This window comes from Peromyscus maniculatus, chromosome 17 (assembly GCF_049852395.1).
Source record: "Peromyscus maniculatus bairdii isolate BWxNUB_F1_BW_parent chromosome 17, HU_Pman_BW_mat_3.1, whole genome shotgun sequence".
Taxonomy (NCBI): Eukaryota; Metazoa; Chordata; class Mammalia; order Rodentia; family Cricetidae; genus Peromyscus; species Peromyscus maniculatus.
The window spans coordinates 59,285,463-59,298,298 of NC_134868.1; the positions used below are offsets into that span (position 1 = coordinate 59,285,463).

General features: G+C 53.3%; 1 protein-coding gene across 10 annotated transcripts; it reads right to left on the reverse strand.

The window, feature by feature from the left end:
* Nucleotides 1-1,818: 1,818 nt before the first annotated feature.
* Ing1 (inhibitor of growth family member 1) lies at nt 1,819-9,283 on the reverse strand. 10 transcript variants are annotated; one of them, XM_076553748.1, is made up of 3 exons: nt 3,942-6,353; nt 3,732-3,902; nt 1,819-2,722 (listed from the first exon to the last, which is right to left on the reverse strand). In XM_076553748.1, exon 3 carries the CDS (start codon nt 2,574-2,576, stop codon nt 2,019-2,021), a length of 558 nt encoding a protein of 185 aa, XP_076409863.1. In that variant the 5' UTR covers nt 2,577-2,722; nt 3,732-3,902; nt 3,942-6,353; the 3' UTR covers nt 1,819-2,018. The 10 variants fall into 10 exon arrangements, with proteins under 10 accessions (XP_076409863.1, XP_042118513.1, XP_015855292.3 ...); XM_042262579.2 differs by lacking the exons at nt 3,732-3,902; nt 3,942-6,353 and adding an exon at nt 9,084-9,283; XM_015999806.3 differs by lacking the exons at nt 3,732-3,902; nt 3,942-6,353 and adding an exon at nt 8,349-9,273.
* Between the last annotated feature and the right edge of the window lie 3,553 nt (nt 9,284-12,836).

The following is a 12,836-nucleotide window of genomic DNA, read 5'->3' on the forward strand; positions in this document are numbered from 1 at the left end:
ATGAAGGCCAACACGTGTATGTGCCTGGTGCTTGTGGAGGTCAGAAGGCGGCATTGGTTCCCGAGTCACATGGGTACTGGGAATCAAAGGTGAGTTTTCTGTAAGAGCAAGTACTCTTAACCACTGAGCCTTCTCTCTGGATCCTTTTATCAAGTATTTTAATTCTCATCATCATTTATTAAACTCTGGCTTAGTTAGTATATTTTTTAGTTGTTGTTTTTTGAGTGAGACAGGGTTTCTCTTTGTAGCCCTGTTTGTCCTGGAACTCACTCTGTAGACCAGGCTGTCCTTGAACTCACAGAGATCCACCTGCCTCTGCCTCCCCAAGTGCTGGGATTAATGGTGTGTGTCACCGTGCCCAGCTAGTAGATTTATTCTTAATGGTTCAATCCTCTGCTAGAAAGTAAATACTTAAGTGTCTGTGAACATCAATGAGCACAAAGTTCAAACACTAATATACAAAGAGCTCACTTTTAAGGAATTATCAGCTGTAACTCAGTGCTCATGCAGTAACTCTACAATGGAAAGACCAGAAAACAGAATTTATGCCCAGTGTAAGAAAAATTCTCAAAAGCAATCGTCAGAAAACAGCTAACTGATGTACACTACAAACAGAAGGAGCCACACTTACAGTGACCAGGCCCAGGCCCCACAGACTCTGGCCAAACACATCTCCACATACTCAGAGCTCAAGCAAAGCACACAGCACCCAGGGCTGGAGATCTGGACTCCAGTTAAGTGGGCAGTTAAGGACACGTGCCATGGATGGGTGACCATTTCAGCTGTCAGCAGGTCATGGTCCCACACCAGCAGCCACAGACGACACATAAGGAAATACGCATGGCTGTGTTCCAGGGCCGGTCTGGGTTCTACACAAGCAGCTACAGACGGCACATAAGGAGATAAACATGGCTGTGTTCCAATGAGTCTTTATTTATGGACACTCCAATCTGAATTTCATAGGACTTTCATGTAGCATGAAATGTGATTTTTAAAACCACTTAGAAACACAGAGACCATTCTTAGCTCACAGGCCACACAAAACGAACGGTGGGGCTGGATCTCAAACACACAGTCCCTTTCTACCCTCTGCTCTAAGTATTTTTTGACATTTATTTGCTGGCATAGACATAATGTCTACTTCCTTATTACGTGAGATCAATAATATACAATTTGCTTAAGGCTTTGTCTAAACTGCTGGTGTATAAATTTTTAAGACAAAAAATTTAAAATGGTTTGTATGTTAAAATTAAATGCTAAAGAAACAAACTGGCCAAGTCTCATTTATTTCTTGACGCAACATCTACACAGCTCACACACGCAGCAGGACGCACACCTCGGCTTCACAACAGCACCAGGCTGCACTTCCGGTTATAATACAGCAGGGCAAGGTGGCTGGAAAATGTACATTTATACACTTCATAAGTTAAAGGTGGCCACACGATGACCGAGGGTAGCGAAGGCAAGACCTGGACCCACCGCCTGGACCGCCTGTGTCTGACCTATTAAAAATGTACCCAGTCATTAAAAACGGCCAGTTGGGGAATAGGCCATGTATAAAATATGTCATGTAAAATTTACCCATTAACCTTTTTAAAAAATAATATTTAGACTTTAAACCTTTGACCAACTTGTCATGTGGATATACATTATGGCAGCGAGAAGCACACTTGCTGTACTTCAGCAACCTGGATAATTTTTTTTTTTTTGTAAACCGTAACATTTTTGTGGAAACAGCCAAATTAAATCTCTTCTTTATACATCTGTTAGGTTACTTCCAAGTCACTCCCCAACCCCAAAAACCAGTCTGACACTTGCTGACATGTTTAATTCGAACCTATATTGGTAGTTTCTAAAACGCTGATCTGCAGACCCAGTCTGGTTACAGGTACACCATGAAGACACAGGCTGTTTCTGCCGTCCCGAGGAGAGGGTCCATTTCTACCAGTCTCTAAAAATACTCATCTGCCCATCCTGGGACTTGGGTTTGTTCTCCTGCCCGTGTGCACGTCCACACACTACCTGTTGTAAGCCCTCTCTTTCTTGGACTTTTCCAGGGCCTTGTCCATTGTTTTCTCGCTCTCCCCCCGACACTTGGGGCAGTACCACTTGCCCTTTGGTTTATGGTTGAGTCCCACACAAGAAAAGTGGAACCACTCGATGGGACACTCATCGTTGTCGCAGCCGATCATCTCTCCATAGGAGACCTGATTGCACAGACAGTACGTGGGCTCGTTGGGGTCGATGGGGAGGTCTGCGGGAGAGGCTTCCCTCTCTGCTTTGGCCTTGGAGCGTTTCTTCTTCTTTGAGGTTTTTGCTTTCTTCTCCTTGGGTGTTCCTGAGGTGATGTCGTCGTGGTCGTGATTATTAGACGCGTTCTCTCGGTTCTCGTTGTTCCGCTGCCTCCGGGACCGCTTGTTGTTGGGCTTGTCCGCCTGAGAGATCGCCTCACTCTTCGACTTGTCCTGGCCGGCCTTGCCGCCGCTGCCAGTGCTGTCACCAATGTCCTGGTGTGCCTCGAAGAGCTCCACGTGACTGTCCACCTGCCTGGTGCGGTTCTCCACCAGCTCCACCATCTGACTCACGATCTGGATCTTCTCATCGCCCAGCTCCTGACTGCGGATCAGGGCCCTCTGGATGCAATGCAGTACCCGCCTCTTCTGCGTGCCGTCCGTCTCGCGCTTGAACTTCTCATAGTAGTCATCCAATTCTTTCAGGATCTCTGCAAACAAACACAGTCTGCATTATACACTCACTAGGAACCGGTAAAGAAACCCAATACCAACCAAGTAAGCCTTTTATCTAATTCTCTTGTTTCTAATCTTAAAAAATCACCAGGAGCAGAAACAGCAAAGGCCAAGTTTCCCGGAGTAGAAAGTTCCAGTCAGTAAGTGCTTCAGCCTGAACTTTTTCGTCCCCCATCAATCACATTTTCACAGCTTCTGTTGAAATGTCTTTGAATAACTTAAAGCTTCTATCCTGTATTTCTTTGTGTTTGGGTATTGTTCTCTACCTTATCTGAGACAGTGTCGCTGCACCTGGAGCAGGGACTGAGCTCCAGGGACTCTCTCATCTCTACCCCCCAGCTGGGGCCACAGGCACTTTTTACCTGTATTCTGGGCATCTGAGCTCAGGTCTCTCTACCCCTTGCATCTGAGCATCTCAATGTCTGGAATATTCTACAGAGAAGGCATGTAGACTTAGATGGTGGTGCCCTATGGTTTCAAGACTAGGGTTACAACAGAGGCCCGCTATGTATCTGTCCCCTTATGACCACTCCAACATCATGTTCTCTATAACTGAAAACAAGAATGCTCTAGTCACAAGACAACCTTGCTTTAAAACAAAAGTGACAGATTTTACTTTACAATTCATAATACTTTAATCTACTGCTTACAGTATTAAACAAACAAACAAGCAAAAAACAAAAAACAGTCTCTCTGTGTAGCCCTGGCTGTTCTGGAACCTACAGAGATCTGCCTGCCTCTGTCTCCGAGTACTCAATAATACCATTTTGAGAACTAAACCCCAGTATTAAATTAAAGCCTTCCTAGGAAGGCTAAAAATAAGCCTGTATGCTTATAAAATGTCATTTGGCAAATGTAATTAGACAATTTCCAGGAAATAAAAACTGTTAAGTAATCTAATTGAAATCAAAGAATTCAGCTCACAATTTCAGACTCAAGACACTGCAGCAGAAGCACAGTGTGAGGCCGGCCCGGGTTACACACCTGGACCCGGTTGGTTTCAAAAACAACTAGCTTCTCCTTTGCAGACAGGGTCTCTGGAGGCGTGGATGTTTTCATGGTTTGGCTTTGTGGTAACCCATGCCACAGCCCAAGGAGGGGTTTCTGCTTAAGGTGTAATGGGTATCAATACTGCTTTACAGGAAGTGCTGAAGACTGCCCTCATCCACCAAGACTGCCCTCATCCACCAAGACTGCCCTCATCCACCAGCCCTGAGCATGGAATTCACCAAGCTGCCAAAGCCGTAGACAAGTGCCAAGCCCGCCTTCGTGTGCTTATGTGGAAGTATGTGAATCTGTGTCAAGGTGGTAGAGACCCTTTGCGCTGAGCATCCAATCAGTCAGATTAAGGCTGATAACAAGAAACAGGGGAATGGGTGGGCGGCTGTAAAAGCTGACAGAAGGGAAACCCTATGGAGTGGGTGGCTTGACACAGTGTAGTGCTTAGAGACTACAAAGGATCTCAAGCCCAAGATGTCAAAGACTGCTTCAAATGCCAGAAAGTAACCAATAAGATCGCTGGTCATTTTAAAAATAAATGTGAATGTTAGAAAAATTAAACATTCTGTACCAAAGTCTAATTATATACACAGAAAATTCCTAGAGTGATTTTCTTCCAACGGTAAATAGTATCAAATTTTTCTTGAGACCCTTTGGCCATCTCTTAACGCAACCACTGAAAATGCTTTAACTAGGGCACTTGTGTGGACAGGCTGGAGGTCAGAAGGGTATCTAGAAAATCACCACCCCACCCTGCTCTGTTGTCTCCTGACAGGGGTCAGCAGACCTCTTCTGATTCCAGGCCACTGTGGTTTATACAGGCCAGGCAGGGCCACATATGGAGACCCTGTCTCAAAACAAATACAAATAACAACAAAATCCTACTGGACAACAACACAGGGCTGACCCTGAAGTGTCTCAACAGGTAAAGCCATGTTCAGGTTCTGGAGGTATTCCAGGAAGAACCACACAAGAGGATGAACAGTCCCAGTCTCTAAAGAGGTTGTCGACTGATCTGACTTATCGAAGATAGCCCCAAACATGCGTTTTTAGGGTATGTTGGCACATACCTTAAATTCCAGAGGCAGAGGCAAGCGAATCTACAAGAGTTCCAGGTGAGCCAAGGCTACACAGTGAGACTTTAGCAAAAAACAACAGCAAATGAACGAACAAACAACCCAGCGTGGGTAACATGCTGTACAATCAAAGCTGACCTTGAGCTGCTGATCTTGCCGCCACTGGGATGACAGGCATGTGTCACCCCACCCAGCCATGTTTCAAAGACAATACTGGTCTTTTGTGGAAGAGCAATTCTTTCCATTGCTAAATTAAATTTAAATGTAAACAACTGCTTCTTTCAGCTTTAGTTGAGGCGTGTGGAGAAAAATCCCATTAAAAACTTACCACGAAGTTACCGTGGGACCCACAGTAGCAGATTCTTAGTGACCCTAAGCAAAGTATTCGATCAACAAAACCACTGAAAGCAACAAACAAGGGCAGCACCACAGCTCGGCTTCGGACTGCTGCTGGACCACCATAAAGTACCGGGGAGGGTAAAGGTGGTGAGTAAGTCAGACTGCAGTACCATTTAGTGTGTCCAATTACCAAAACGGTGTTTAACTTATGTAAGACAGCACTTAAGTTTTTAATGAGGCATTGCTTCCAACGGGGTATTTTTATCACATTCGAAAAATAACTCAGGCAATACACTCCATTTACAACGAGCAAGCCACAACCTCTTCTTCCAGACTCTTCTACACCCGAAGCACGAGGCGACTGTCAAAAAGCTCGACCTGCAACAGCAGTTCTGAGCAAGGACTTATTCTAACGCCGGTCCGACATACAAGCCCGCAAGGGGCCGCGTCGGCGGGGCTCCAGGTGGACAGCGCCCGGACACACCGACCCGCAGTCCCGACAGGGGTGCTCCCAGTTCACTCACGCCTCCCGGAAATGCGAGAAGCGGCCCGAGCTGCCAGAGCGGCCAAGGCGATCACAGCGGCCTCCCGGGGGCCGGCGCCGCCATGGCCCCGCGGCCGGAAAGTGGCCGCGACCCCTCCAGCCTATGAGACTCGCGAAGCGCGCTCCGCCCCGCCCCGAGGCCTATGTGAATCGACGACGCTGAGGGCGGAGACCAGCAGGGAGCCCAATCAAACCGCAGGACCCGCGAGGATGGCCCGCCCCGGCGGCGGCAGGAGCCAATCCGAGGCCAGAGGACGGGCGACCCCAAGACATTCAAATCAACTCGCCTCCTCCCTCCGCCCGGCCCTCTTCCAGAGAGAATAGCAGGCAGCGGAAACACAGACTGGAGCGCGTCCCCGAGCAAGGCCCGCCCCCCAGGCGGCCCGCCCACCAATGACTGCGCGGCACACTGATAAGGACATTCCACGGGGGATGTTACGACCAATCACGGGGCCGCAGAGGCGGAACGCTCCGCAGTATGTTAATGACTCCCCTATAAACCGAGCTGCGAAGCTGCATCTCGGATAGAGCGCGCAGGGGCGCTTTCCGCGGCCGGTCTCGGTGTGCGGGCCCGAACGGCGGCCCTCCACCTCCCCCAACTCTTCCGTTTCCCTGCTGCGCAGTTCTGTAAACAAGAGTAAACTCCGAGCGGCCATCCACGTTCAAAACAGAGCCCCCAGGCCTCGCAGCAAAGTTTCCCCAACAACCAACAGTACCCGGCGGGCACGCAGGCTCCGCCTCTTCGCCACTCGGGGCAGCCCGGGTCTCCGGGAGGACTGCAGGTCCCTCACCTGCCCCGTCCCTCCCCGGCCGGAGGAGCCCGGCTCGCGCCCACCGAGCGCAGCACAGCCGTGCACCTCGTCGGCTGCGATCCTCCTCCCTTCCACCCTCTTCCTCCGCCAGCCAAGACACACCGCGCCGGCGCCCCTCACGGTCGGCCCGGAGCCGTGTCCAGAGCCAAGGGAGGGCCCCGGCAAAGGCAGGGCCTGGGCGATCGCGCGACCCCGGGTCGGGACTGCCCAGGACTTTTATGTAACACTTGGATGCAGCACCGGGGCGGGGGGCGGCGACACTCCGGACCGGCACTCGGGTCCCCGGGAACCCGGCCCGCGGCCGTCTCTCCGGCCGGGCGCCCGCGCCTTTGCGGCCGCGGCGCCCGTGTAAGCAAGCACTCCACCTCGCGCGGCGGCCCGCGCCCCCTCCCCGAGGACGCGGCCGAGCCCCGCGCCCCCTCCCCCGCAGCACCGCCTCATCACTTCACTACAAAGAGCGCTTTGGTCGCGCAGCCTTGCAGCCAGCCGTTCGCGCTCCTTCCTCCTCCATGTCCCGGGGCTCGGCTACACAAGGACCTCGGCGCATCAAAGGCGCTCCAGACCTTTTGTTCCTAGCCCTCCGAGGACGCTGCCGGGGAGCCCGGGCTCCCGGCAGGACCAGCCACAGCCTCGTCGCCGGGACCCAGGGATGGACGCGGCCGCCCCCGCCCATCCATCACCCGCCGTACCTTGGTATTTGGCGTCGATCTCCCGCATCAGCGAGACGTTCCTCTGCAGGTCGAAAGGCAGTGACTCGATGGAGTCCAGGTAATCCTCCACATAGTTCACCAGGTGGATCTGCTCCCCGTTGGCAGGACTCAACATGGTTCACCCCGGAGGTCCCCGGCGACTCGGCGGCTTTCCGCTTCCTCCACCCCCCGCCCCCCTCAAGCAAGCAGCACTGCAAAATGCAAAGCTCTCTCGCCCTCCCGCGCCCCCCCCCCCGACCTCCCCGCCACTTCGGCCGGGCCGGCCGGCGGCTACATCTGGCGCCCGCCGCGCCGCCTCCGGGGCCGCGGGGACCCCGGCGCCTGCAGGCGCGGGCCGCGGCGGCCGAGGCTCCGGCGCACGCCCCGCCGGCCGTGCAGGCCCCCTCCCGGGCGGCGGGCGGCGCGGGGGGCCGTGCGTACGAGCGCGCACACACCCAAAGGGGGCCGGCCACCGCCGCCCACCCGCCACCGGCGTGGAGAGCGGAGAGAGCGGGGCCGGCAGCGGGGAAGGGCGCGCTCCACCGCCCGCCCGCCCGCCCGCCTCGCCGCACTTGTCCAACGTGGAAAACCCAAATACCAGTTTCAAACACTTGGGAAACATTCAGCCCCGCGCGCAGCGCGCATGCGCCCCGCCGCCGCCGCCGCCGCCCCCCCTCCCGCTCCCGGAGGCGGCCCCGCCCCCACCGCATTCACGCCCCTCACCGTCCCGGGCCAGGGGGCGGCGGCGGGCCGCGAGGCCGGCCCGCGCGGGGGGCGTGGCCTGTCACCGTCGCTGGGGGCCGGGGTCGCGGAGGGGACAGCGGTAGGGCCGCCGGGGCAGGGGCGGCCGGCGGCGCGAAACTTTTACTAGGAGTTTGGCACTCGGTGGCGGGCCCACTGGGCGGGGCCGCACGCCGGCCAGGGGCGGCGGGGTGGCGGCCCGCTCCGCTAAGGACACGCCGGGGCCGGGCGAGCCTCCAGACCACCGCCGCCGCCGCCGCCGCCTTGGGGACCCGACCCCACAGAGCGGGGCCACCATCCTCCAGGCTCACTGCATTCCCCCCGCCTCCCCCAGCGCGGTATAAATAGGGCCCCCGCACAGAACTGGCAACGGCCACAGCCAATCCCCTGGCGGCTCTTACCTCGGCGGCCAATCGGGACGAGGAGGAGGTGTGGTCGGGGCCGGCAACGCCTCCCGCTCTCCCTAGTACTCGAGAGCTGGGCTCCGAGAGGGCGGGGCCAGGGGAGGCGGAAGTGGGCGCGCATGCGCAGCTCCCCGGCCGTGGCTGCGGACCCGCGCGGGAGGGCACCGAGCGAGGCGCGGAGGGACCACCACTCCCAGCATCCTCGGCGGCCGCCCGCGCCTGCGCCGTCCGCCCCCGCCGTCCCTTTGTGTCGCCCCTCTCTCTCTCTCTCTCTCTGGAGCTGAGTTTGGAATGGCCTGGAGACAAAGGGGGCCCCGGAGGGGTGCTGCTCTCCGTTCCGCTGGGAGAGCTGCGGAGGGCGGGCGGGCTGGCGGGAGCAGCGCCCCGGCCTTAGCCCTTCCCCTGCCGCACCTGAGGCTGCCCGCGTCCTCACCATACTGCGAGGAGGCTGCCCGCACCCGGGCGCACGCCCGCAGCTTCCCGCAGGCTCCTGCAGCCTGCGGCTCCCCATCCCGCCCTTCCCCCCACAGTCCCGGATTTAGGGCTTTCTGAAAAGCCCGGGCAGAACAAGTGGTTGCCTAGGCGACGGGCCCCGGCGGTCCCGCCCCCTTCCGGCTTAGGCACCGCCCCGGGGCGGAGCCTGGCCTCTGTGGTCGCCAAATTCGCGCCTTTGCATGGCTGCGTTCCCTCCTGTGAGCCCCAGGTCCTCAGGCTTTCTCTGGGCGGCGCTACCGGGTCCGCTGCTGTGGCCTCGTGTGCGGAGCGCTTGATGGCCGCTCTCCGCCTCGCCTGTTGGAACGTCGCCCGGGGCGCCAGGTCAGCTCCCTGTCTTCAGCCACCTCCGGTTTGCAGGGTGCTGTGTTTCAGCCTCCGGGCTTCATCCTCCAGCCGAACAGGACTCACCGCTTCACACCTAGGAGATGTAGCTTGAAAGGACTTGGAACGGCTCGTGAAACACGGTGACATCCTAACGCCCTCGGCACGCGCGAAAGTACCCGGTGCAACCCGGTGACATCTACGTTCCCAAGGCAGTAGATCTACAATGGAGTGCTGAGGGGGCGGGGCGGGGCTCCTGGCAGCGATCGGCCGGCCATCGGGGTGTCAGTGCTGCCAGAGACGTTCCATTGAGCTGTTTGTCGAGTGAGGTCGTTCAGACCGGGACGGTGGTGTGGGGCTGCACCTTGACTCACACAGGGCGAGCATTTCTGTAGGCGAACGTTCGCTTGGATGTCCTGTGGTGGTTTTTACTAACAGATCCGACTGCTTTCAGTCCTAGCCAAAAACAGAAGTTTCACTTAATTGCCAGAAGAAAATAATTGCCCACTACTCTGCACAAAAGCCTAACAATATGACTTGGGGACACGACGTGGAATAAACTGTGGAGAGGGGTACAGAACTGAAAATGAAAAGTGGAGCCTTTTCCTCAGAGGTCATAGAAGCAGTTTAAGGGCACAATAGTAATTAAGAGACAGATATTTTAATCTCAGGGCCATGAATGAACAATATTTATCTAATATTTTTTTATTTAATAAAGATTTAGGTATAACTGACCCTTTCCAAAGATAACCAAGCTGGAGTTGGAACCTGGTTACCTTTAAAAGTCACAATACTCTCAATTCATTCTGCTGTTCATTGAGTCCATAGATACACAAACCCAAAGGCATCTTATCTTATTCAGTTTGCCAGGATTAAGTCACAAGTGCTACCGCATGCTAACTACAATGTTTTAGAGTACTGAGTATGTTCACCTCTTTGGGGTAAAAATGTTTTATTCTTTTAATTGGCTTTATAAAGTGGCTTTCCGGGCAAGCTCAGAAGACCAATAGATAAAACATAGTTAACTATACTCAGACATTTTAAGTATACTGTATAGAAAATCAAAGGCTGAGAACATGGCAGTTAACCTGAGTTCAAGCCCCTGAATCCACATGGTGGAGAGATTGAACTCAGTCTGGAAAGCTGGTCCTCAGGCCCCACACATGAGCACATTATCCCTTGTGCCCTCCATCTGCAAACACACTGAATTAATAAATGCGATCTTTTTTTTTAAGATTTATTTATTTATTATGTATACAGAGGAGGGTGCCAGATCTTATTACAGATGGTTGTGAGCCACCATGTGGGTGCTGGGAATTGAACTCAGTACCTCTGGAAGAGCAGACTGCTCTTCCAATAAATGCGATCTTTAAGAAAAACCTCTTCCTGTAAAACAGAGACAAGCAATGAACATGAGCCAGAGAGAGAATCTGGGAAGACGTGTGTTTGAGAGGCTCTGAGTCCCTGCTTGGAGGTGTTCCCTGGGTGAGGCTCCTGGGACATAGGGCACCCTCCTGCTAAATGTCAATTTCCCTTTCTCACTTCAACTAGCCTGAGCTCAGCATCCATTCGCAGCCCAAGCCTGTGGACATGCACAACCTCTTCCGTTTTTATGAGAAACAAATCTGGGGATGGCAGGACGGCTCAGCCAGAAAAGGCACTTGCCATCCATCCTGACGACCCGAGTTCCCTCCCTGTGACCCCACATGGTAGAAGGAAACTCCCCCAGGCTGTCCTCCGGCCGCCACACTTTCTGTTGCATACACACACATACATATACAAATAAGTGTAATTTTTTTTTTTAAGGGAGGCGACTTAAGAGGAACAGGATTCTCTCTGAGGTATATTCTGATCAATTGTCCTGCTTGCTTTCACTTCACCTTGATAGTCTGTGTGTGCTTAGAAATTCAGTACACACGAGGATTGTACACTTAACTGTTGGTACAGAGTGGGTTATATTTATCATTTTCTTTTTTGAGACAGCTTAGTATTGTACTTCAGGCTGGACCAGAACTCACAGTGAGGCCCAGACTGGTCTCAAACTCCTGAAGAGCCTCAGATTCAGCAATCCCCTGAGTGCTAGGATTACAGGTGTGAGCCACCACACACATCCCACAGACATTTGAATGACTCGGAAGGCTTAACAAGGAGCAGACTTGCTGCCAGTTGGGGCGGACCTACATGAGAGACTGCCTTCCAGCAGACACAAAACACCATTGTTGGTTTTGAAACTATGATTTCCTGTGGCCAATCCAAACATACCAGCTGTCCAAAATCAGGGAAGGTTTGGCTCTCGGTATTCCTAGAACTGCTTTTTAAATGTCTGCTCTAGCTCTTCGAGTTCTGCATTCCAGCCTTTGGTTTCTGGTTTTTGGCAGACAGGTATCAGAATAAACGCTTTCTCTAGCTGTATTTTAACTACCTGCACAGGAAGAGTTCCGAGGGACTTTCTCAGGCCCAGCTCTTTGGTGAGTTTGCAGGACATGGCGAGGAAGTCAAACCAGTTTACAGTTAAGTACTCAGGGAGTGGGGACTTGTAACCCCCCAACTGGGGGAGCCTGAGGCGGGAGGAGTTTCAAGCCAAGTAGGCTAGTAAGATTTACATAGTGTGCCTGGCAGTGGTGGTGCACGCCTTTAATCCCAGCACTGAAGGCAGATCTCTGTGGGTTCAAGGCCAGCCTGTGCTACTGAGTGATTTCCAGGACAGGCTCCAAAGCTACAGAGAAACCCTGTCTCAAAAAACAAAAAAAACAAAAAAAGATTCACATAGTGACAGCCTGGGCTACTGAGTGAAACCATATCTTAACAACTGGGGTGGGCAGGTGGGGAAGGAGAACTGCACATTGCTGTAGAAAGGAGACAAATGCACACACATACACAATGACAAGATGCCATGAAGGCCGGCAGCTGTGAGGAAGAAGGAAGAATAACATTCCAGGAGAACTTGGGACGTTTGGAGACCGTGAATGACTGTCCTAATGTATCGGACAGTCTACATTACATGGCAGTTTAGCTTTAAGCAGCCCGTGAGAGTCCAGAATCTTCAGGGAAAAGCGCTCTAGGAACATGGCTGCTTAATCGTTTGCCTTTCCAGAGGGCACCAAAGAAGAGTGAAACCAAAGACTGCAAGAGCCAAGGCCGCTCAGTGTTGTAAGGAGTGAGGGAGGAAGCTAGGGGACGTAACGGTTATCGGGAGATGGGTGGTAACTTTCTTTCTTTCTTTCTCTCTCTCTCTTCTTTTCTTTTTTTCTTTTTCTTTTTGAGACAGGGTTTCTCTGTGTAGCTTTGGAGCCTGTAGCCCAGGCTGGCCTTGAACTCACAGAGATCCGCCTGCCTCTGCCTCCCCAGTGCTGGGATTAAAGGCAAGCGCCAAAGGCAGGATCTCATATAGGTGAGGCTGGTCTTAAACTCCCAGATGCTCTTGCATCCCCTTCCAGAAAGCTTTGGTTACAGATAAACTCTAAACAAATTTTTTTAAACCATTTGTTCTTATGTGCATGGGTATTTTGCCTGCATGTCTGTCCGTGGACTACATGTTTGTAGTGCCTGCTGAGTCCAGAGGAGGCATTGGATGGACCCTCTGGAACTGGAATTACAGATTATTGAGTAGCCCTGTGGGTGCTGGGACTCAAACCCAGGTCCTCTGGAAGAGCAGCCATCTCTCCAGCA